The 25,728-nt window shown below is 47.9% G+C and overlaps 2 protein-coding genes across 5 annotated transcripts in view; one reads left to right on the top strand and one right to left on the bottom strand.

The window, feature by feature from the left end:
- Positions 1–7,049: 7,049 nt before the first annotated feature.
- UBIAD1 (UbiA prenyltransferase domain containing 1) lies at positions 7,050–16,585 on the bottom strand. Its single transcript, XM_006179913.3, has 2 exons — positions 15,735–16,585; positions 7,050–9,514 (listed from the first exon to the last, which is right to left on the bottom strand). Exons 1-2 carry the CDS (start codon positions 16,261–16,263, stop codon positions 9,027–9,029), a joined length of 1,017 nt encoding a protein of 338 aa, XP_006179975.1. The 5' UTR covers positions 16,264–16,585; the 3' UTR covers positions 7,050–9,026.
- A 4,043-nt stretch (positions 16,586–20,628) lies between these two features.
- MTOR (mechanistic target of rapamycin kinase) overlaps positions 20,629–25,728 on the top strand; it is a 115,696-nt gene continuing 110,596 nt past the window's right edge. For 2 of the 4 annotated variants that reach the window (XM_032495179.1, XM_006179912.3), the window contains exons 1-4: positions 20,629–20,767; positions 22,679–22,854; positions 23,457–23,565; positions 24,248–24,480. In XM_032495179.1, the coding sequence (XP_032351070.1) occupies positions 22,693–22,854; positions 23,457–23,565; positions 24,248–24,480 (504 nt within the window). In that variant the 5' untranslated portion in view covers positions 20,629–20,767; positions 22,679–22,692. Of the gene's footprint in view, positions 20,768–22,678; positions 22,855–23,456; positions 23,566–24,247; positions 24,481–25,728 lie in introns of those variants that run through there. The other 2 variants (XM_014555249.2, XM_032495177.1) reach the window with 2 other exon arrangements.

Below are 25,728 nucleotides of genomic sequence, written 5' to 3'. Positions count from 1 at the left end.
GGATTACGCAGCACTCTTCCCCACCTGACTAACTCGGTTATCTTCGCTTGTCACCGTCCCCTCGCTGTCCCTTCTTGGAAAAGGGATGGCTCCTCTCCGGTGAGCAGCCCGCCCGCGTGCCCCACCTCTGTTCTGAGCTGGCAGGATAACGAACAGCTCCATCTCCCTGCCTCTGCCCGAGCGGCTCCGGGCTATCATTTGCTCACAGCCCCCCTGGTTTCTTTTTATCCTCTCTGGAATTGCACGGAGATTGGTTATCTGGTAATTGAGATTGTTTTACAAGGTGTCGCTCATTGCATTGAGTTCCATTAATTTTTGGCTCTTCCTGAATAGCCAGAGCAATAACTGCCCTGCTGGTGAGGGAGCAGGGGAGCCAGGATCCCCACAAGTACACAAGTGCACGCACACATGCACACACAGGCGTGTGGGCAATTTTTTTTTAATAGAATGACAACCTCAGAAAAACAGACTTCAGACGTTTTCTGGATGTCCTTCTCTGGTTGAACTTCGACAGGAGCCCAAGAAGATGGTGTTTCCTCTCCCCATGGCGCATCTGGGAAATTGGATCCCCAAAAATTCCTTTAACCTGAAGATTCTTGAAGCCTCTCTGAATTACATGCCATTCACAACCATATATAAGATCATCTGTCTCCCCATCCAACACTCTCTTAGCACCTGCTCAACGCTCAGGCTCCCAGGGCTGTAGGACATTCAAATAGGAAGCCACCTTGACAGTCTCTGGCCCCAAGGTCAGAACCTCAGGGGTCCCAGGCTCTGGTGGACAGAGGGGCAACCTTCTGGGATTCCAGTCTCCCTGAGAGAAAGGCTCAAATGGGTCATCCCTTGGTTTCCTCATAGAACCTTGTGTGGGTGCCAGAGCAGAGCTCCCCAGGAAACCACTAAAGGGACTCCCCACACACACGCACACATAGAGTTTCACAAGAATTGTTTTTCTTTTCTGTCTCCCTTACTATTTTATAAGCTCCATAAGGGCAGGGACCTGGTCTTGTTCCCCTTCTATTTTTAGTTTTTATCACAGTGCCTGATATTTATCAGGTGCTCGATGAATGTTTGTTGAGTGAATGAATGACCGTATCAGGCATTGTGCTGACACTTGAAGAACACCATCATGTCAGCCCTGGGTCCTCTGCCCCTTAGTAGGGAATTCTGAGATTATACAGAAACAACCACATTCTAAAATATTCATCAATAAGAAAGGAAAGGGGACTCACTTTGTGAGGCGCCTGCTACATCCCAGGCACCATGCTAAGTACTCTGAACAATGTTTCACTTAAACTCAAAACTACCCCACAAGGCAAAAACTATCATCCTCCTTTGGAAAGAAGGAACTGGAAGTTCACAGAGGTTACATAACTTGGCTGAGCACTTCCATAGGGCGAATTATACAGACTGGACTTAATTAAACCCAGTACTGTCAGACTCCGTGTTTTACCAGTCAAGCTCCATGAGTGATGTAAGGAGTGCCTGTCTGTCTTTCCTCTGAGATTGTAAGATTCCTGAGGATAGGGACCAAGTAGCACTCGTTATACCCCAGAGCCTGGCCAAGTGCTGTAGGGTTAATACTTGCTCAATTAACTGGGAGTGACTGCCTGGTCTCAGAGTCGCCAGCAGATGGCGCCAGAAAGGCTCAGAGGTGAGAAAAAGGGCTGTGTCATAGGGAGTGAATTGATCAGGGTCCGCAACAGTGGGGAGCAGGGAAATTAATCTCTGCTGCCCTCCTTCTCCCACAGCCCTGTGCCTCTGTTAATGACACTTGAGATGGCATCAGAGTAACGTATGCTTGTGAACTCTCCCACCAGCTCACTACCAGCCCTTAAAAGGCAACGGCATGCCTCATTTATCTTGAGTCCTGGGACAGAGCTGGCCCAGAGCGGGCTCTCAGTGGTTTCTGGCCAGGAGAAGTGTTAGCTAGAAGGCCCATGTTGGTGACGTGACAGTGGTGGCCTCTGACCCCCTCTGCATCTTCCCTGAATCTGGGCTCCTTGTCACCTGGCATTTGCTGGCCTCCGTGCAGCCAGAGCGAGGCAGTCTTCCCACTTCCCCAACTCGATGCCTTCCCTGGGCCTGGGCCTCATCTCTCAAGGCCATTCATCTTGATCAGATATTGGCAGCCTTGGCCTGGTTAAAACCCCACCATCCCCTCCTGTTTGTTTCTCAGCGAGGAGGTGTCAGGGCTTTTCATTCTTCAGGCTTTGACCTTGGCAGTGGTACGATGGCCCTTTAGCATACCTACCTCAATGCTGCAGCCGTCTGGCTGTGCTGCCAAAGAGGTTGATTAAGGGAAACTTCGCCCACATTCTCAAGCAGCAATCAAGGGACTTTCTCCAACTCGGCAAACTGGGGACAGCTGTCCATCAGCACCTGAGCCTCCCAGGACACCATTACCCTCATGGCCACCTCTTCCTGGAAGCCTTGATCATGAATCATCATTGCCTCCTTCTGGAAGCCGTCCTGATTAGCTCTGTCCAGCATCCTCCATCTCTACCCTCAATGCTTTGTGATCGTCGGGGTTAAGTCGATAGTTGACATGCATCTGCCTCCTTTCACTGAATCCAAAGAGTAAGTCTTCTGTGTTTCAAACACATGTCACTCTCAGCTCCCCATGCTGCTCACCCGGAAGGTAGTGGAGGGCTCTTTCCGTCTCCCCCAGCCACATTCTCAGGAGCAGAGTCCCCTGGTGAGGCTGGGTGAGGACTGCAGGAAAGAGAGAAAATGAAGATAGGCAGATGGGGGAACAGGAGTTTCACTTTAACCTGAGAACGGACCTTCCTGTGTCGTCGCGAGTGGGCATCACCCAAGGATGGGCAGATCTGACCCAAAACGTTAGTCCACCCAGCCAGAGCAGGTTAGGCAAGTGGGATTAATTATTATCTCCTCAGAGCTGGCCTCTGGAGGGTGTTGGAGGGCAGAGGGCAGAGGGTTTGAGGGGGCCTCACCTGGAAGAGCAGAGGGCAGCAGGCCAGTGCCAAGGCCAAGGGCAGTGCCCAGCCCATGGCACCTCCACTACCTCCAACTGCTTGTCTCTTGTGCTGGGTCACAAGTTCTCTGCTTCCCAGGTTAGAGCTCCTCTAGCAAGAAGGCGGCTACCCCGTCATGACGGGAACCACTTCCCCCAGCCCTGAGCCACCCAGTCACTCACATACTCTTGGGAGCAACCCCAGGAGCCCCTGCCTAAGAGCACTGTTGGGGCCAGAGAAATTGTGAAGGCTGTGTTGCCCCTTGATGCTTCTGAAGCCCACTTCTCAGGCACCCACCACCAGCAGCCTGGTTTCCCCTCCCTCACCCTGCCTCACTCCTGAGGGCAGACCAATTGACTGAGTCCCCAGCGTACGAGGTGCTGCAGGACACACAAAGACAGAGATGAGGAACAGAACTTGCACTGAAATAGTTCAAGGGCAGAATCACGGCTCCATCACTTACTAGGGGTGACCCTGGGCAAATGTAATAATCTCCTTGCACCTCAGTTTCCTCTCTCACAAAAAAAACACCTTAATACCCCACTCATGAGGTTGATACAAGGCTTAAAAGAATGCATTTAAGCTTTAAGCACCACGCCTGGCACACAGTGGTAGCTTTCATTCACTCAGTCATTTAGCAAACATTTATTTATTTAGAGGCTTCCATGTAGCAGGAGGATGAGCCAGATCTTAAAAGATCCTAAGTGTCACCGCCCTGTTTCCCCTCCTCTCCCAACCCCTTCCTGCCCAGGGGCAGCACATACAATGCAGCGGTCCGAACTCTCACACCTGTCGGTCAGCCCTACGACCAGTCTCCCAGGGGTGACTCAGTCCTCAACACCAGTGACTGAGCACCTGCTCTGAATCCCAAGCCCCATGCACGTGCTGACTTAGGACAGTAAATAAAGCTCTTTAGTCCTACCGCCTACTGGGGGCGGTTGACAACAGACATGTTCACAAACTAACAGATGTGTGACACTGTGTTGTGGCCTTCCCTGTTAAACCCACTGTGACCCTAGTGGGGACAATTCTAAGGGAGGCTGGGGGAGAGAGGGACAAGGATATGGCAGGAGTGCAGAAGTGTGGGCTTGGGGGGCCCGAGAGCCACAGCAAGCAGACGGCTGCCTCTCTGGATGTATCAGGCCCATCATAGAAGGGCCCCAGATCAACCTCCTTTTACCCCCAAAGTCCGGTTGAGAGCATGGGAGCAAAATCTTCACTGCCCCTCTCGAGACGCCCAGGACCCTCCCAGAGCCCCCACATCTTGAGGGGGGTCAGGGGCACTGAAGGGGGCTTTGCCCTGTAATTATAGCCTTTCCCCCATCCCAGGAATCTGTCTGCAGGCCCACCTGAAGAGCTTTGTTACTCCTTCAGGCAGGGGACCTGACTTGGCTGATACTGCTGTTTGGCATCCTGGCCTAGTCACTCACGGTGGGAGGCCTGTCCCGATTTGAAAAAGGGCAAATCACAAATGTCAGTTGGCTGAGACCCAAGTGCCAGGTTTTTGCCAGAGGCACCACTCTCTACACGACACCAGCCTGCAGCCTGGAGCCCCTCATGAAAGAAGCTGACAGTCCATTAGCAGCCGAGTGGTCCAGGGGCTCAGAGGAGAGGAGCTGTCATCTGCCTCATGCCAAGGGCTTTCAAGGGGGAAATCAACTCATGTGTGTGCGCGCATGTATGCGTGTGTATAATCTTATTAAAAAAAAGTAGTATCAATCACAGCCGTGCCTGTTAAAATGGGCAGACAACCATCTGACATCATGGAGAACTGTCAATGTGTTTCTTGTGCTCTGTCCTCCCAACCCCTGGGGGCAGGTCTGAGAGACGATCCCATAACAGAACCACCGTATCACAGGAAGGGAAGACATTTAAGGTCTTCTTCTACACCCCCTCTCTGATGTCCGACTCTTCACTTCAGTGTTCCTGACAAGGAATCATCCTTTCACTTGAATGCCTCTAGTCACAGGGAACTCACTGCCCACTGGGGCGTTTCAAATACCTCACTTGCAGATCCCTCTAACAGCTAGAAAGTCCTTCCTGACCTGAGAGCTCAAACTTGGGGCCCTATAATGTCTACTCATTGGTCCTGGCTTTGCTGTTGAGGTCACATACACACACACACACGCACACGCACACACACACAGCCCAATCCCTTTCCCCTAAGACAGCCCTCTCGAGTCTCCTTTCCATGCTGACATGGTTTTAAGTGCCTAGTCTGCCTACTGCTTTCTGGACAAGATCCAGTTTGTTAATAACATCTTCAGAATGTGGTTCCCACACTGAGACACATAAAGCCTCTGCCGCAGCCATTACCGGTGTGAAAACAAACACGTGTGTGCGAGTAGAAGTGAAGTTCCTCTAGCTGCTTTTTCACGCTTTCCACAATTCATCTCGTACTGTCAAACGCTTTGCTGAAATCCAAGTGCATTATGTCCATGGCATGCTCTTAAGCTACCACAATTGCTCTATAAGAAACAAGGAACTGGGGTTGGGGAGCGCATGCTTAGCATGCACGACGTCCTGGGTTCAATCCCCAGTACCTTCATTTTAAAAATAGAAAGAAACTAGAAACTAAGAAGGAAAGATGCCCAGGAATGGGCCAGCCCACCACGTGTGATCTCGACACCACAGGGTGGGCAGGACCCATGCCTTCCTTGTTCTGGACACTATTAATTCCACCTCAGATCATATTAACCGTCATGAAAGCCAAAACTCATCACTGATTCAAACTGAGCTTTGGGCCAGGTTATAGGCTAAGATTTTGGTTTTAATAAAGGAGTAACAGAAGAGCTGGTAAGATAACATTATGATGTTCCCCAGAAAAGGCCAGCACTGAGCTTCTAAAGGCCCCCTGGGTGGGATTTTGTGCAGAGGTCCTACAAGGGGTGGGCAAGGAGGGAAATGCTTTGAGTAGGTGAGGTGGATGAGGTTGTTCATGGAGGAAATGGGAGCTTCCCCAAGACTGGGCAAAAATGGGGAGGGGTGGCAGGGACGAGTGCCCTCCAGGCCCATGGAACTCAGCAAGGAGGGCCGCTGTCAGGGCACTTTGAACACTTCTAGAGCAGAGTTATCTAAGAAACAAGGGTGGATTCCCAGGCCGGGCCCCAGCATGAAGGAGCTGGGACACAACCTCACAGATAGTGAGCAGATGGAGCAAGGACCCAGCCAACACCCCCGACTTCTGGCCCCACGGAGGCCCAGGGGTCCTAGGTGGTCCTAGGGAGATGGAAGCAGGCCCAAGAGGTGGCTGCGGCTTAATTTCCAGCCACCTCCACTGGGGAGCAGAATAAATCTGACTCACAGAAATCAAGGCCCGTGATGCTGGACCTCAGAGTCATCGATAAAATTCACACCCACATCTACTGCGGTCGCTCCGTGGACCTTCCTTCTGATGTTACTGAGTTGGCTTTGGACACCCGAGAATGGTGCTTTTTTCATGCTGCATTTTTCCTTTGACACATCAAAGCAGCCTTTTGATTTCCTTTATAAGCTCTTCCTCCAAGGTTTACAAAACCTGCGATTTGGGCTGCCTAATTCCAATCATTAACGACAAGGGTTCAGTGGGCAGGCTCACACATGCAGCTAAAGGCTTCCTTCCCAGCTGACCCCGACACGCTGGTCAGCCAGCCCTCTCCCACAGCTTGCTCAGTCTCCCAAAACTTACCTAATTAGACTGCTATCCACTCTGCATACCTCTGCTTTGTTCATAAGGATATATCATCAGATGCCTAGCAGAAAAGCAAATGCACTCTGTCTGCTGAATGTTCTCAATCTACCAGCACAGTGACTCCATCAAAAAAAAATGAAAGTAGGAAAGGACAAAAGGAAGCAAGGTTAATCCGGCCTTACTGGCTCTTGGCAAAGCCATACTGACTTGGAGGGGTCCCTAATGCCCCTTCCAAGAGCTCATCAAATCTGATCAAATTCTGCACCAAAGATCAGGAACCCCACCCCCTACTCCCACCGAAAGTCTCTGTGCTGGTCTCCTGAGGTTTATGAATCAGACTTCACAATCAGACAACAGGACAAGAAGTAGGAGGAAAGCAAAGAAAAACTGGAAGCCAGACCAGTGATAAAAATATCCTTTTTTTAATTTTTAATTTTCTTTTAATTAACCAGCCTAAAGAAAACCTTCATTGAATCAGGGGATGTATTACAAATTATAGTGACCTGAATATAAAACCTGGCACCAAATTTGGCCTTTTAGAAAGATCTATATATAAAAATATGCATTAAAACCTGCACTGGAACACAGCAGAGGTTAACCGGCACCCCCGAGGGGAGTGCTTACCAAGGTGGCCTGGCCTGTGGACGCAGGGGCTCCTGGTCCTACAACCTCAGAGGTGGGCTTTAAGTGACAATGGCTTGCTCTGAAGAGGAGCCCAAAAAGCTTGTCTTTGAAGGCAGGACTCCTGTGAGCACCAAAATGCCACCAGCCTGGCATAAAACAAAAGTGGTACTGGGGACAAAGGCAGGAGAGGGGCTGTCCTCCTTTCCCTTACAGGCTCTGACCACGATTCGAGGCTTCTGGAACTCTGCAGACAAACCACCTTTAACTTAGGAGGAACTCTTGCAATTTCCAAATACGTTTTTCTCAAGTAAGCTGCCCAATTCTAACTCAAGGAGCCAAACCGTAATTGGCCTGATTTTAAGGATTAAGAGCTAGCTCTCACGTCATTTTCTGCAGGCCAAGACCCCAAAATACCTACCAAAGTGGCCATCACCACAGCAGAAAAGCATAATGGCAGTGCCCGCAGCCTGTTCAGGCTTGGACTCAATGCAACTAAACGATTCTAGCCCAGAAGTCATACTGCCCAGGCAATGAAATGAAAAGCAGCTTCGATCAACGTTGGAATCCTACCCCCCAGGTGCAAACTCTCTGCACAAGGCGACTGAAGCCTTGGGGAGGAAGAGGGTCATTATTGCACATCTGCCTTCAAGGAAGAAGATGCAGCTCCTTCACTGGCAGGCCCATCATTGTGGCTGAACAGGGTCAGGACCGTCTGACCACTGGCTTGTTCACTCACGGAGGAGCTGGTGTCCCTGGTCTGCTCGTCCTGTGGTTCTGCTGAAAGAGGCAACCGTCCCTGATTCGGTTGCTAAGCAGCTGCCCAAACAACAGGGCTCCACGGGTGGGAGACACACAGGTGGGAACCTGGGAGAAGCGGAGGGCAGGCGGAGGGGAGCGCGAGGAAAGGCGAAGGGGCAGGACTTGAAGCAGCCTTGCGGGCTTTAAGCAGCCTGAAAAGACAGCCGGGCCTCTGCAACTTCAGAGCTCTGCGAGTTACTGAAAGGCCTGGGAGTCTTCTTGTTATTCCAGTGGGTTCGACAAAGTCAAGACAGCTGCCCGACCACTTTCTGTCCAAAAGTGGAGCGGATTTTCTCAGCTGCCTCCAGGGTGGGTTTTTTCCCTCCTTCCCAGGCCCAGGCCTCGCTGTTTTGCTGCGGGGTGACCTGGCGCTTTTCCTCAACTGTGGCAATAAGTGAAGTGAAGGACAAAAGTGTCTGAATCACAATTTAGGCAAAAAGCCAGGAGCCAAGTTCGGCTATTAATGAGGGGCTTTCTCTCTCTAGCAGTGGTATTTCAGGACTGCAGTGCTCAGTGTTGGACACCTACTCCTTGTCACCGGGGACCATTACCACATCCTGCCAAACCAAGACAAGAGGGGACACTTCGCTCCATTACTATGGCTCTTTTAGGACAGAAGCCCAAGTCCAGTGGCTCCTTCACAGCCTTAGGGCACCTGAGTCCACTTAAAAATGACCTGACAACACCCTCTAGTGGAAATTATAAATAAAACAAGGGTTATGCATCCAATTTACCTTCATCTGATAGCAGAGTAGTTTCAAGAGTCCCCATAGAACAGAATAAAACAACAAAAACAAAACATTCTAAGAATGTGATAATTAAAAAAAAAAAAAAAGATAAGAGTTCACAAGCCGTCCGTAGGCCCCTCACTCCCAAATCACTTCCCTCCTCAGATACTCTGCCTTCAACACATTCTAAGAAAGGGGGACATGTTGTCAGGGGAGCTACTGGTCCCTCTAGAGTTTGGGCAGACTGCCTGCTGGTGCCAGAATGATGCCAAAGACGTAGAAGAGTCCCAGCAGAAGGTTGAGTTTGGCAGTCCTCTGGGGTAGTTTGTTGAAAGTCTGGCTTCGGAACTGTCTCTCGAGGGAGAAGGCCATGGGAATGGTGAGCAGGGGGAGCGCCAGGCTGATGCTGCAGTGCGTGGCCAGGATGCTGAAGATCAGGTAGGGCAGGAAGAGCAGCGTGTTGTAGAGCACGTAGGAGAGAGTGGGGCCGATAAGGATGGCAAGCGTGACGATGCCAGCCTCCCGGTCGGACTCCATGTCCCTGGTGTTGTTGGAATGGAGAATGGCCTCGGTGCTAAGGGCAAGGGGGATGGCGTAGACCAGCGGGAAGACCGCCAGGGACCCCACCTGGACGGCGTAGGCGAACATCACAGCCAGCGGGCCGAAAGTGATGAGGATGACGAGGTCTCCCAGGGCCACGTACTTGAATCCAATTCCTACGGCCAGAAAACCCAGAGAGTCTGTGTGAGATCAAGGGCTGGAAACTGAGGGACTGTCCTTCAGTCAAAAGGCAGGCCCCCCTGGGCTGGGAAGGGTGCATTCTGAGGCTGTGAGGCTGGGCAGCGATTGATTTCCCTCCCCTTCCAGAACAAAATCTGATTTCTTCTCCAATGACCCAGAGGGACAGAAAACACTAATTGTTCAGCAACCCAGTCCAGTCTCGGCATCATCCCCGAGTTTTCCTTCCTGCTGTCCCCCAACAAAGAGCAGGGGGTTCCCAGTCATGCACAGTTCAATGGGGGAGCCGGGAAGGGTCTCACAGGCCTTACGATCCAGAGCTTGGGTTTCTCCTACCCTTCACCGACCCCCCTGCAGGACACCGCTTCTGTTGGTGACACAGAACAGTCCCCTGCAGAAGACCCAGCCCAGCCTCTCACTTCTCTGTATCCTTCCTCCACAACCTCTGGAAGCATCTCCTGGTTTTGAAAAACCCCAGCTAATCTCAGTGAAATTTCAGGGATTCCAAACTCCACATAGAGAAGCTAACCCACATAATGAGTAAAACAGCCAAGACAGGGACAGCTTAACACTGCTTCCCCTCTCTGGTTCCCACAAAGTTAAAACACTAAATTGTCCCTCATTTTCCCTCCTGTGCTGCTAATCTACTTCAAATCTTGTCTAATCCACGTCTTTCAAACCTGCCCAGTTTCTCTACCCCAATGCCATGCTCCATCCCGCCTCCCTCCACCCCCAAACCCAGGTCATGGTCATCTCAGGCCTGGAATACTGCTGACACCCTCGCAATTGGTCTCTTCCATTCTCATAAACAGCCCCCTCTCCCCCTCCCTAATCTAATCTCCACACTGCAGCCAGAGTGATCCTCTAAAAATACTAAGATGGCCATGCCCCTCCTCCAACATACACCTGAAAACCCATATCAACAAGCTGTCTTCAGGATAAAAGCCACAGATCTTTCATCTGGCCCGGCCCTGCCTCCCTCCTGCCCCACTTTGAGCTTTCCTCCCCTCCCCACACATACTTCCTTCAGCGCCTCAGGACCTTCAGAAACCCCTCACCCAGCCCCTTGCCTGGCTAACCCCTAATCATCCTTTAAGTCTTTAAACACCATTCCTCAGGGCAGCCATCATCAGCCCTAGGCCACATTCGGTCTCCTTGCAGTATGCTTCACAGCACTCTGACTTCCACTTTTTCGAGCTCCATCACACCTCCTGATTACTTAATCTCCGTCTTTCCTACTTATCTGTAAGTTTCATGAGGAAAGAGCCTTGTGCCTGGCTTGTTCATAGCTGGCTCCCCAATGCTTGGCACCAAGGCTGAACTGAACACAGAGCTACAGTAACAAGCACCTGGAATTTGGGACCAAAGTCAGGAAAAATGTCTCACTTGGACGGAAACAGCAAAGCAGCAATGGGAAAGGTCAGAGGCATCCTCTCAAAGAGATGGTCCACCCACTTACTGCTAGAGAAGCTTGGGAAACCTCTGATCTAATCAAGCTACTAAGGCATGGCCTCAAGATCAAAAAATTTTAAAAAAACAAAACTGTAAGGTCATCGATTGCACTTGAACAGCCTAAAATGATAAGGGACAATGGTCCGTAGAGGATCTAAAGGCATGGCAGTCAAAGAACAAGATTCAGCCCAAGTTCACCTCCACACAAGTGGCTGAGATTCTTTGGTGCTAAATGACCACCCTTGGCTCTTTGGAATGAGGTGACCCCAAGAAAGGATATAACAAGCATGGTCCCTAACACCCACTAACACATGGCAAACTAATTCTGTACTCCCCAAGCAGTGTTTTGATAAATAATTTGGTTATCTAAGGACACGCCCTCTAGGGGAAAGGTCTCTGAAGCAGCACATAGCTAGGCTCCAGTTTCAAATTAGGAAATTGATGTTTCTTGCAATATCTCACACATTTAGGTGCCTGCCACCCCAAAGGAAGATGCCAGGTAGGAATGCTCCCAGCACAGATCTAGCAGGTTTTCCCACCAGTGCCTGCTCTTCTTTTGCTTATTTTCTCAGCTGTCCAAGCAGGCTTCAGGGCTCTGGCTATGGAAGAAGACACAACAGCTCTATAGCCTTGACCTCTGCCTAGAGTACCCAAGAACACCTCCATAGACTGCCTGGCCAAAAACCACGTGAGCAAAGTTGAACAGAAACTTGTACCTGCAAGGATAAGTCCCTGCCCCTCCGTCAACAGACCCAGCACAAAAATCAACCACAAACCTACTCTAGGGATGAGAAAGCTCTGGCAACCTTCTTGAGGTTATCTGAGGCCAGAAAATGACAGAGCCCTTGGGGAGAAAGCCCTGTTTCTGAGTGTCCAACACATGGCCCAAGGCTCCTATGCTCCACCTGATTCAGAGATGTGTCTCACCTGAGAGCTTCTTTTTAGGCACACCCCCTCTCCCAAGACCATCTTCCAAAGGAGCCAGCACAGTGAAACACTGGGCCAGTTCTCCACACAGCAGCCAGGATAAATTCATTAAAACATAAGTCAAAATGTTGGCAAGAATAGGAAGTAACTGGAACTCTCAGGCCTTGCTGGTGGGAACGCAAAAACAGCAAAACCACTTTAGAAAACACTTTGGCAGCTTCTCATAAAGTTAAACATCAATTATCCTGTAACCCAGTAATTCGACACCTAAGCATTTACCCAAGAAAAATGAAAACAAATACACACAAAAATACTTGAACATGAATGTTCAGTCATAATAAGCAAAACATGGAAACAATCCAAAAGTCGCTGAACAGGAGAATGGAGACACAAATTGTGGTACGTCCATACAATGGCAACTGCTCAGCAATACAAAGGAAGTCCTGATACACATCACAACGCAATGAATCTCAAAAACCATTTACAAGATCTAGGCCAGGCAAAATGAACCTATGTGAAAGAAATCAGAGTAGTCGTTGCCTCTAGACAGGGGTGGGGACAGTGGGGGTGAAGGAGAAGTAGAACAAGGAAGCTTCTGGGGGTGGTGGAAATGTTCTGTACTAGAAGGGTATGGTTAGACAGCCATATGCATTTGTCAACATTCATCAGACTATATAGCACTTAAGTTCCACGCACTTCACCGTATGTCAATTAAATATCAATAAAAGTCAACGTTTAAAAAATCATAAATCAGTACATCATTACTCTGCTCAACACATTTCAATGTCTCCCCATTTGTTCAATCAATAAATACTAAGTACTGACTCCATGCCACACGCTATTCTGGTCACCAAGGGTTAAGGAGAGAACAAAGAAACCAAATTCTCCACCACCAGGGGGTTTACAGTCCAAGGGGAAGATAATTAAGTACTTTACATGGTTAGAATATGTGCTATGAAGAAAATTCAGAGATGGGCAATAGGAAAGATACTATAGAGGAAACATGGGGCAGGCGGTGGGGTGGGAGGGGTTATTTGATTTTTTTTTCAGCTGCTGCAGAAAGCTTTATTGTTTTGTCATTTTAAACAGAGTAGAAAGCAAGTCCTTACTAAGCAGCTGACATCTGAGCAAATGGGTGGAGGTTAGAAAGCAAATCATACACACAGATGTGGGAAGAGCATCCTCAACAGCCAGAAGGGTTGTTGGCTGGAGCACGGTGAGGAGGAGGGCAGGCCAGAGAGTTGGGGGAGGGGGTGTGCAGATAATGCCAGGCTCTAGGGGTCATTATAAAGACTCTGGCCCACTCTGAATGAGATGGGAGCCACTGGAGAGTTTGGAGCAGAGGACTGACGTAGCTACAGGACCACTCTGGCTGTGGATTTGGGAACACCCTGAAAGGGACAAGGGTGGATGCACAGGGGTCCTTAAAGAACCAGCTGCAATAATCGAGGGAGATGACAGTGGTAGCGGTGCGAGGTGATGAGGAGTGGTCAGGTCCCAGGTGCATTTTAGTAGAGTCAACAGGACTTGCTGACGGTCTGGATGTGAGAGGTGAGAAAGCAGAGTCAAGGAGGATGCCCGTGATTTTCAGGCTGAAGAACCAGAAGCATGAAGTCGCCATGAAGTGAGATGCAGAAAGCAGAGGGTAGAGCAGATTTCTTTGTGGAGAAGAACAGGAATTTGGTCCAGACATGTTAAACTTGAGAAGCCTGTGAGACCTCTAAGAGAGGCTGTGAGTAAAAGGTTGGATATGGGTTTGGAGTGTAGTGGTCCGGAGGTAGAAACCTGAGAGCCACCAGCTTAACCGACGGCAACAGAAGCCATGAAACTAGCTAAAATTCCCAAGGGAGTAGATGGAGCTAGAAGAGGTCCAAGGACCAGGCTTGGAAGCTGGGAGTGAGGAGGAATCAGCAGGAGACTGAGGCCCTGTAAGACCAGCATGGTCCAGCCCCTGCCTCCCTCGACAGCTGCATCTTGTCCTCCCTCTTGATCACATTGGCCTTTCGGCAGATCCTAAAAGATGCCAAGCCCCCTCCCCACATCCCTCACTGTTCCATCAGCTCTGGAAGATGCGGCACCCAAAGGAGACTCCAATTCTGCCCCACGGCTGGCTCCTCATCCTTCAAGTTTTAGTTTAAGTGTCACCTCCACCATCACCTTACACATTCTATTTCAGCACCCTGTCGATTTCCTCCATTGAACGTTTTACAACTGGCAGCCAGGACACTGTCGTCTCTTGGTTTTTTCCTTTCTCCTCTAGATGCTCCATCACAGTTCCCTTCATCTTCCTTCTCCTCTCCCCACCTTGTATGGCTGGAGTGGCCCAGGGCTCGGTCCCCATCCCACTCACGTCTCTCAACACTCCCTCCTCAGGGATCTCATTCAGGTGTACAACCTTATCTATGTGTCATGACTCCCAAACATCTCTGCCTCCAGCTCAGACCTCTCCTCTAAACTCAGGACTCATATCCAACTACCAATTTGACATCTCCACTTGCAGATCCACTACATTAAGATGTCCAAAGTCAATTTCCCAATTTTTCCTCCACAAACCTATCTTCATCCTTCTCTCAGTTGACATCAACTCCCATTATCCCAGCTGCTCAGGCCAAAACCTGGGAGTTATGTGTCATTCTTCTGTTTCTCTCCTGCCTCACATTCCATCTACCAGCAAATCCTGTCTACCTGCAAAATATATTTGGAATCTGACTACTTCAAAGTGTCCCTCCCCACTACTCCCACTCTGATCCAAGCCGTCAGACATCTCTCGCCCGGTTTGCTCAACGGCCTCCTCCAGAGTGTTCCTGCTGCTACCCTTGCCCCCTTTATCCATTCTCAGTACCGAAGCCAGAGTGATTCTTTTAAAACACTAAGGCCTAAATAATCTTTGTGCCACCCTGCCCTCCCCAAGCATACTTCTCTTACTTTACCTCCTATTACTCTCTTATTCATACCCTGGACTCTGTGCTGTTTCCCAAACTTTACATGGACACTCCTGCCTTAAGGCCTTTGGTGACTGCCATTCCAAGATGCTCTTTCTCCAGACAGCTGCTTAGCCAGTCTCACCCGTCACCTCCTACACTCTGATCAAACATTAACCTTTTTGATGAGACCTACGCTAATCAAACTAGTTAATGTACTCAGCTCTGTCCTCCTCCTTGCTCTACTTACTTTCTGTTCATACATTGTAATCGGAGTACAAACTTCTCCTGGCTCACCAGGAGATCTCCCAGTTTCCAAAACTCCCACATCTTGGGAACACCCTCAGTGCTGAGCAAACCAGGATGCTGATCATCCTAACTATAATTTACTATTTTTATTTTCTGTCTCTCCTCACAATATATAAAATAACTTTCACAAGGGCAGGGACTTGACTGCTGTGCCGACGTAGAACAGAGCCTGGCACGTAAAAAGTGCCCAGTCAGTGGGGCTTAACCACCTGCCCATCACTACCTTAAATTAGCCTACTGCAAGGAGTCTCCTAGCAGACTGGCTGAAAGTAATTAGGTGTATAATTTGAGCTTTTCAAATTTAATTCCACTAAAATTTGAAACTGTGGTATTATAAGGTATGACCAACAAGTGGAAACAAGACACAAAAAATTTCCATGCATATGAATTATCCCTAACATCCATAAGGCAAGCCGGGATGTTTTGCAAAAAATCCACACGACCCACACATTACAGATTTCACATAGAGTGGCCTAATTCAGAAAATAATCTTTGACACCTCTCTACTAGCCCTAGAACTCCTATGCAAACCGCAATTTCCAGTACATACAACTAAGACCTGCAGCACAGGGAACATGCAAACACTTACCTCCTGTGTAGAGAAAGGAGCCAGACAGGCCTCCGAAGTAGATGAGAGCTAAGTGCTCCAGTTTCAGAGTGGACAGGTAGTAGAGGCAAGCAGCACAGACACAGCCCAAGGTGTAGAGGAAGACTCCAAACCGGACAACATCCTGGGGCTCCAAGATTCGGTCCACCAAGGTCCTGTCATCGCTCTTTTTGTGGTCAATGCCCTTGGAAAAGTCATAGTAAGTGTTGACCAAATTGCCAGCCCCGTGCACGGCGAGGACAGCTACGGCACAACCCACCAACAGCCTGGGATCCAGGACGCCCTGGGATCTGTAGGCCAGGGCACTGCCCAGCGCCACCGGGGTGAGTGAGGCACTGAAGCTCCAGGGCCGAAGGGCCAGAACGTAGGAGGCGCACTTCTGCCTCCAGGAGCGCTGGGGGGATCTGTCCTGCTCCGGACAGCCGTTCCCCAGCAGGTCCCTGTCCCCGACCTTGGCCGTCTCTCCTGCGTGGATGTTAATCTTCTCCCCCGGGACCTGCGAGGCCGCCATGAAGGCTGCACGTGGGTGAAGTCAGTGTTAACAGTGAGCCACCCACTGAACAGCGTCGGCGCCGGGACGAGGTGGGACGGGGCGGGGCGGCGGACCTGACCTTCGGTTCCACCCGGGGTCAGGGATGGGGAGGCGGCGGAGCTCGGGGATTGCAGCGAGAGGACCTGCCACCCCACGGGGTCCCGCGGCACCGCCCCGACCTTCTGTCGCCTGGGCGAGGCCAGTCTCCAGACCCCAGCCCCACCCTAGAGCCGCAGGACGAGCCGCGGCCGCCCTCCCGAGGCTGCCGGGGCCGCCATCTTGTGCGCCCTCCTCTGGAGGCCCGCCGGGAAACAAGGGCCGGCCGCACGCGCCGGAGCTGGGGCGGGGGGCGGGGGCGGGGCGGGGCAGAGGGCTAGGGGGCGGGGCCTACGCAGGCGCGGAGGTTAACCAGAGGGCCAGTCCTTCGCTCGCCGGTGGTCCGCGTCCTGCCGTTGCTCCCGGACTCACTGAAAACACTCTCACTTAGCATCTTAAGAACCGTCACGAATGCGTGTCGCTTTACGACTTACCAAGAGTTTTCACTCACCGAAATAGGACTCATTCATTTTTTTCATGCAACAAGCATTTATTGAGCGCCTACTGTGTGCAACAAGATTTACTGAACACTTGATATTGCACCCAGCATTAAACAAAATGGACAAAAATCAGGGAGTTCACTGAGGGTAATAAGAAAGGTATAATTACACTCCTTCCTTTTTAAATGGGAAAACTGAAACTCTGAAATGGGAAATGATATCTGAGAAATTGTTAGCTTTAATAATAATCACAACAACAACAACTCGTGCTTTTTGTTGTACAATTACTATACGCCATATACTGTCCTGGCTTTTTATCCATCTGGTAGTTTTTTACTTATTCATACACAGAACTGCCCTCCTTCTCACCCACCAGGTGGCCAGCTTTGTGTCTCCATTGCCCAACTACTGGGAGCGCATGATCCATATTTGAGCTCATTCAGGCTGGAGAGAGCCAACTGTTAAATTTTTAGGAATTTTGTGAGCGGTCACTAAACAAAGCCATTATTAAAAATTAAAGTATACAAATTTACAATTAGATCAATTATATTATAAACCAAAGTACCAAATATTCAAAACTCATTACTTTCTAATTATTTCACTACATTTTACCGTTTATGCTCTTCAGGTAGTTTGTGCCTATCTTATCTGCATTGTGGAAATACTACAAATGATGTGCTACTGCTCATTTCTTTCTCTTCGTTGTTCATTCAGTGACATCCTTTGGTGGTTTGAAATCTGCCATGATGAGAGTATTCATACCACACAAATCAGCAAATGCTTGGAATTAAGAATGTGATGGAGGAAAGTTAACAATGCAGTTTAAATTTAAAAGTGTGTCAACTCTGTGGCTGTGACGTTGTGAGTAGCAGCAGAAATTTGAGGACATGTTCTTCCACTATTAGAAAATTATCCAGTTCAGCAAAGAAGCCACTCATGTCATTGACAAACTAGTGAAGTTCCAACATATCTCTTGATTGTTTCGCTTTCTACATAGTCATTAACATAAAGGAAAATACCAACCAACATTCATGTTGGAACTACACTCATTGGTCGATACAACCATAGGAAGGCTACACGATATCAAAGAAGGCATACTGTTAGAATCAATTCACTATATGGAATTTACAATAAAGAGTATTGTGTGTTTTATTGTTATTTGTAAGTTTTATGCTACACATCCTTTATATCAGCAAAAGTTATAATACACATATAACACATGTGTACACAGGGCTGACTACTTAATTTTGTTGCCCTGTGCAAAATAAAAATGTGGGAACCCTTGTTCAAAAATTATTAAGAATTTCAAGACAGAGCATTCCAACCTCCAACAGGTCACACAATATTAAGCCAGCCTTGTATATGCATACATGCCCCCCTCCCTTCCCAGCTGGTTGTTAGACATTTACAGCTTCATCGCCCAGCACATACTTGCAATGCTGGCCAAACCTGAATATCCTATGCTGCTAAATCAGACAAGAGGAAGTAGATATATTAAAATCCTGGCTCCATCACTTATCACTCTGTGACCCAATCCTCCCAGACATCAGATTACTCATATACAAAGTGAGAACAATATGACCTAACTCATAGAAATGTTCAGGAATAACAGTAACGATATTTATTGACTCTTCGTATGTGTCACACAGTGTTTTGGGTACTTTGCATGTATTAGCACTTAACCCCTACAACACCGCCTACCGAAGTAGGTACATTATAATCCTTCTAGTTTTATAAATAAGGAAATAGGTACCTAGAGATTGAGTGCTTGCTCATATAGTTAGTAAATGTTGTTGGAGATAAGTTTCAGATTCAGTTAGTTTGACTCCAAGATACTTGTAACTACTACTCTGTGATGTCCACCAAGATGCCTGATACTGTGTACATGCTCAATTAATACTAGTTATTATTTTAACATAATGGATAAGAAAGCGCTTTGTAAACTGAAAAGAGACCTACAAATGTACTGATTACTGTCGCTATAAAATCATCTTTGATTGTTAATTAGAAAACAGGACCATATCACGTTTTAGAGAGACAAAAACCTCATATATTGATGATGGAAATGAAAATTGGTACCTCCCTTACAGAGATGAATTTGACAATATCCATCAAATTACACACGCATTTACCCTCTGACCTTGTAATTCCATTTCTGGGACTTATTTTGTATAACTGCCATATACATATACAAAGGCATTCACTGCAGCATCATTACTAATAGCAAGAATTTGAAAATAACACAGTGTCCATCAATAAAGGACTGGAAATATAAATTATAATATGTCCAAGTAATAGAATACTATTCAGCCATAACAATAACAAAAGAACAAGGAAGCTTTCCATACACTAAGATAGAAAGATCTCCAAGATAGCCTAAAATTTTTAAAAGTGCAGAACACTGTATATAGTGAAACAAAGGGGGAAATAAATAAGAATATATATCTGTTTTGTATTTACATAAAAAGAAACTCATGGGATACAGGAGAGCTAAGAAGTAGTGAAGGGGCAGGGGTGAGCAAGACTTTTCATGATAAATACAGTTTTTATTTATTTTGATATTTGAATAGTGGGATATATTACACATTCAAAAATGTTTAATGATTAAATGTAGAGATACTGAACAAAAATGAAAAATGTGAAATTTAGAGGAACATTTCACAGAAGAATCAATGCAATGAAAAGATTCTAAACGTAAAGTAGTAATCATAACTTTATTTTCTTTTAAATCTGCCAAAGCATTTTGTTGGCCACAGAATGTTAACAAACTTTTTTTTTTTTTTTTTTGGCAATTTAGGACTTTTGGAAACTTACACTTTTTCAACATTTTAAAAAATTACACAAGTAATTGATGGTAATATATAAAGAAAAAGTATGCCTTCCCCAAACCCCTTATATCTTGGTGGTGTGTATCTTCCCCATGTGAACATAGACATGTAAGAAACATACAAATTTTTTAAAGGTTATATTATACTTATATTGTTGTATAACTTGAACTTTTTAACCAAACTGTAAACTCTTTTCTTTCTTAGCAAATATTCATCTACATTATTATTAACGGCGACATTCGTTTTTCTTAATATGAACGCCTATTTTATTTAATCGGATTCCTATTGTGAGATGTTTAGGCAATGTTTATTATAACAGACAGTGCTTTTTAAAAAATGAGATGTCAAATTCCATTTTTGCTATTGATTTTACAAAGGATGCCTTTAAAATGATGCTGCTTTGAAATTACTTATTTACAAGTAGCTCACTTAATTACAACTTAGCCATGGTTTCTCGCGTATGATCCTGTGAGCTAGACAATTTTGGAAAGTGGGGAATTCTAAAAGCGCTTTCAAATGCATATTAAATGTAACAAAAACGAAATCATGGGTGCACAAACAGCACTGTTCGAAATTTTCACGTCTTTTGCTCCAGTTATTACAGCGCGCCAGCGTCGTTCACACGCTGGTCTTGAAGGTTAAGCCGGGTGGGGTCGCGAACCTCCGCCTACTGCCTCGTGGTCCCATCCCGCGGTACCCAGACAGCGGACTTGGAACGGCCGCTGCCCAGATGCAGAGGGGAATTATAGTAGTGATGCACCGGATGTGTGCGTGGAAGTGACTGAAGTCAACTCACAATCGATTGGTTCTCCCGAGAGGACCTAAGCCTCCTTTCGCCTGCCACTGGCCACCGGGTTTGTCTATTTGAATAGTCCCCGCCCTCCGGAGAAGCCGGGTCCCAAAGTCTCACTTCTCCTTAATTACTATTGGTCTGTGTTCCAGTCCATCTTCTTCTTACGCCTGTCGACTGGTCCTTAGGGGTGGGAGCCCGCCCTCCCTCCCGCCCTCCCTCCCGCCCGGCTTAGAGGACAGCGGGGAAGGCGGGTGGTGGGGCCGGGGGCTTGAAGCGGCGGTACCGGCGCTGGCGGCGGCAGCTGAGGCCTTGGCCGAAGCCGCGCGGTGAGTCTGGGGCCTGGCACCGACCCCTCCGAGGCGGCGGAACGTCCAGACTCACGGGCAACCTGGTCCGTGGGGGGACCCCGGGAAGTTGTCCGTCTGGGACGTGGGGTCCGCTCAATTCTGGCCCCACAGACTTGGGCCCCGCCTGCGCTCTTGACCCTCACCCCGCGAGGCAACGCCCACCTTCTCCCGGACCCCCAGGAAACCCTCGGACCCTTTAGCCTGCCGTGCGCAGAGACTGGCGCTAGGAAGGCCGGCCCATCACTGTATTGCTGCTGCGCCTTTGGGTCTCTTTGCCCATCAGTCACCTCTTCTTCTGAGCCACCTACAAATCTACCTCTGAGAGGGCTAACGTCAGTATCAGCCCCTTACACTCCACCCTGGAGACCTCTCAAGGACCCATTCCCCGGAGCTGAGCTCGGCTCCATCCCTGAGTTTCATCCTCTCGGCTTCCCCTGTCCCCATCCCTAGTTTCAGCCACCCAAGTTGAACTTCTGTAAACCTTTGTCAAGACCCTTAAGATATTTAACTTATAGTAGTTTAGTTGAATTCTGCCTGGGGCAGAAGGCCTGTGGGCCTTCCTAGTAAAGATATGCTGGTTCCTTCCTGAGACTGGAAATTCCTTGCCATCCTCTCGGCCTCCTCACAGACAAGCCCACACTCATGTAGTAGTAGTTTCCTCATCAGGAATCCTTGGGCTTCCTCTGCCCTGAAAGGTGACATTTCCTTCTGGCACTGGAGTATTTAAAAGTTTTTCAGAATCAATTCTTCGCAGTTTTTTCCTCTGCATTTCACAGATTCTTTAAAAAACATAAAGAATTTTGAAATTTTGATTTTCTAGTATAATCTGGACATACCTGGGATGGGTATCTATGTTACTGCATAGCATTCTGGGCTGAGCTGTTTTATGGCCACTTTATTGTGGCTGCCTGATTGTTTGCATTCCCCCTCCCCCCAGACTGTAAACTTATTGAGGGAAGGGACAGTACATAATTTGAGGAATGAATGAATGATCTCAGGAACTAATCATTCTCTTTTAGCTCGTATTCCAAGCACTGTCCAATACAATAACCATCAGCCACGTGTGGCTTAGAGCACCTGAAATGTGACTAGTCCAAACTGAGATTGCTGTTAAGTGTAAAACGCATACTAGATTTTGGACTCAGTGCCAAAAGAAAAAGAATGGAAAAATATATCAATAATTTTTTTATATTAGTAAGATGTTGAAATGACATTTGGTATATATTGGGTTAAATACAATTGTTAATTTTGCTTCTTTCTTTTTACCTATTTCAACATGGCTACTAGGAAATTTAAAGTGACATTTGTGACTTGTACTTCTATTGGGCTGTGCTGCCACAGAAATTTCCCTGTTCAAATTGAACTCCTTGAGGAAAGGGGCAATCTTAGGCATGCTTTATTCTACCTCCTCACCTCTAGGACCTGGCACTGTGCTGTGTATATTGTAGTAATAATGATAATAATAGCTATTAAGAACTCACTGTGTGCCTGGCACTGTTTTAAGCACTTTTTAACGTGTGTTAACTCAGTTAATCCTCACATTTAAACCCTGTGAGTCAGGTACTGTTACCCTCCTATTACAGTTGAGGAAACCAAGACATTTTAAGTATCTTCCTCAAGGTGTATAATTTTGGATTGGATTCAAACCCAGGTAGTCTGGCTGTGCACAGCCCATAATGTGACCCTCTCTGCAATGCTGCCTGTTTTAAACCTCAGTCACTGTTGAATGAATCGAGCCTCTGAATATTTTTCGGTGAGGTCTCCCTGCCTTTTTAGGATCCCCAGCCTGACATGGATAGGGTGAGGATCTGTGTTGAGGAGCTGGGGCCCTGCATGAATTGATCGCCATAGTTTGTTATCCAGAATGTTAAACGAAGCTTCTCTCCTAAGAACCTCAGGGCAAGATGCTTGGAACCGGACCTGCCGCCGCCACCACAGCTACCACCACGTCCAGCAACGTGAGCGTTCTGCAGCAGTTCGCCAGTGGCCTGAAGAGCCGGAATGAGGAGACCAGGGCCAAAGCAGCCAAGGAGCTCCAGCACTATGTCACCATGGAGCTGCGCGAGGTTAGGGCCATTCATCGCGGAGTATTTGGGCTGCATGTATTCTTTCTGGTTTAGATTCTTCTGACAGCTAAGTGAGGGTTCAGAGAATGCAAAGTTTCTAGTTTAGAAAGGCACCCAATTTCTCATGTCTGTAGAATGTGCAGGTTCCTTTGCTGCAGTTACACATTTCTGTGGCATTTCCTGTGTTGTGATATTTTAGGTATCAGTGCAGAGTTGGCTGTTTCTTTTTATTTTTTTCTTTTTCATACCACATTCCAGACCTTCGATTCTTTCTGCGTGATAAGAGTAGTTGAGATGGGTTTGAAGAGCTGGTTGCTTTCTAAATAGAGACCAGACTTAAGGGCAGAGACAGCGTCTTGTTTGTTCTTATACCCCTGGTGCTAGTTCGAATCTAGGAGGGAACGTGGCCTTGTTAAATCAACAGATGAATTGCTGTTCCATTTAAAACTACAGAAATGGGCAGTTGCCATGTCATCTTTGGTTTGAATGGTACCTGCCGGCTCCCTCTCAGGGCCTAGTCTTTGGAAGCTACCCCACCACCTTCAGGGAGATACTGGTTTGAATTCAGTTAGAAATTGTTCTGAATACATCTTGTTTTGCAGATGAGTCAAGAGGAGTCTACTCGCTTCTATGATCAACTGAACCATCACATTTTTGAACTAGTTTCCAGCTCAGATGCCAATGAGAGGAAAGGTGGCATCTTGGCCATAGGTAAGGACAGAGTCTCTGGCGCAGTAACAGCTGGGAATCATGGACTGGTCACCTTTGTGTCCATTTCACCCCATGTTTGCTTCTTACTGGATACTTAGTTCATATTTGTTTAATGAATTTTATGAAGCCTTGTGGCTTTTAGGGTGCTTATTCAAATTCTAGCAGCAGTCTTGGGACTTACATGCGGAGCCTCAGAACTGTTAAGTGACTTTTCTAGGGTCAGACGTCATGCCAGAGCTGAGACTGGAAGCCAGCTTTCTTTCCACTACCAAAGTTTTGTGTAAGCTCTGGTTTCTTTGTAGAGCAAAATTTGGCATAGCAGGGCTCACGAATAGGAAAGTAAAGTTGGGGTACAGTGAATAAAAGGCAGGTAATTTTCAACTCCCAGGGACTGGCCATCCATCCTGTGAATTATTATTCAGTCCCAGTCTATTTTTCTTTTCTTCTTGGGAAAACAAATTATATATACTAAAATGAGGTCGTTCTGCTTTATGTAAGTAGTTTGTGGCACAAATATCAAATCTGTTGGTGAAAAGGAAAATTATTTGCATCCTTGCTGTCTGGAAAATGCAGTCTGTGCTTGCAGTAAAAGGCAGGGCTCCCTCACTCACTTTCCTTTGAAGGCAGCGTACTTTCCTGGGCAGCACATGCCCTCCTCACCTCTTGCCTTCCTCTTTCCCAGCCAGCCTCATAGGAGTGGAAGGCGGAAATGCCACCCGAATCGGAAGATTTGCTAACTATCTTCGGAACCTCCTCCCCTCCAATGACCCAGTTGTCATGGAAATGGCGTCCAAAGCCATCGGCCGCCTTGCCATGGCGGGGGACAATTTTACCGCTGAGTATGTGGAGTTTGAGGTGAAACGAGCACTGGAATGGCTGGGTGCTGACCGCAACGAGGGCCGGAGACATGCAGCTGTGAGTGCCTGTGGGGAGGAGACAGCCAGCCTGGGGAGCGGTGGCACCATGCTGATGTGCCCAGGGCCCAGAAAGACACAGAATGAGAGGGGATGCTCCAGGCAAAGGCACTGTGCTCCTCGGTGGCCTTAGGTTCTGTGCTGAATCCCTTTCTATCTTCACTCTGTGCTCCGTACCTGAAAAAGAAACTTAACTTTCTCTTTTGTTGCTTGAGTGGCAGCCCTCTGTGGAGTGCTTATCCTGACCTCCAATTTTCCAGAATCACCAATGTCTCCCAAGAGGTATTGGTGGTACAGTGCTGAGCATAGCTGCCTTCCCAAAATGCCTCCCAAGTAGAAGACACCCCCCAGGCATAGGCAAGAGAAGAAGCTACGAGCTGAAAGGCTTGCAGAGCCCCAGACACCTATGCTGTCTGCATGTGTGGTTTCTTTGTTAGGGTCCCTCCATGTGCCGTGGGAATATGGAAGCTCTGGGCTGAAGGGCAGGGGAAGTAGATACTCACTGCCCCTGGTGAGAGAGTTGGTCTGCCTTCTCCCAAACCTTTCCTATTTATTTTTACTCATTTGTGGATTGGTTGGTGCACAGTCCAGACTTCCTCTTTCCCTTTGGCCGTTCTGCATTTGAGGAACTCCTCGTCTGGATACACATCCTCACTGTCCTCCAAGGCTCATCCCTGAAAAAGGATGGTTCAGTGGGCTAGGAATCCAGGCTGTGAGATGCAGGAGAATCTGTCCTTAGGAGAGAGAACTTAAGAATGAATGTGGTGGGAATCAGAAGCTTCAGTCGAATGCTTCCCAGTCAGTTCCCTCTTTAGGGGGCAGCACCATGAGGAGGGAGCCTGCTTGGCTGAGGGGCCCTCACTTGGACCCCCGTGCTGCTCCCTAACTCTAACCTAGGGCAACCTCTGACCTTCAGTTTCTCCATGGCTACATGAAAATAATAGTGAGATTAAATATTAAACAGGATTATTCATTCATTCAGTAAGTGTTTATTGAATACTTGCTGTATTCCAGGCACGTCCTAGGTGGCCAGGAGCGCAGCGTACAAAGCATTAAGCATGTCTGCCCTTTCAGAGCTTGTGTTCTAACAGTACCAGCCTTCCGTGTTTCCAAACACCCAGGGATAATGAACACTGAGATGCTTGGTCAATTTGACCCCCCCACCTCAGCCACCCAGGTCCCCAGAATTTTCGAGCTGGAAGACGGGCAGGTGTGCTCTTTCCTGACGTGTATGGGCTCCAGGAGGAGA

This window comes from Camelus ferus, chromosome 13, assembly GCF_009834535.1.
Source record: "Camelus ferus isolate YT-003-E chromosome 13, BCGSAC_Cfer_1.0, whole genome shotgun sequence".
Taxonomy (NCBI): domain Eukaryota; kingdom Metazoa; phylum Chordata; class Mammalia; order Artiodactyla; family Camelidae; genus Camelus; species Camelus ferus.
Note: the sequence above shows the minus strand (reverse complement) of the source record. Positions and strands in the feature narration are given on the sequence as shown.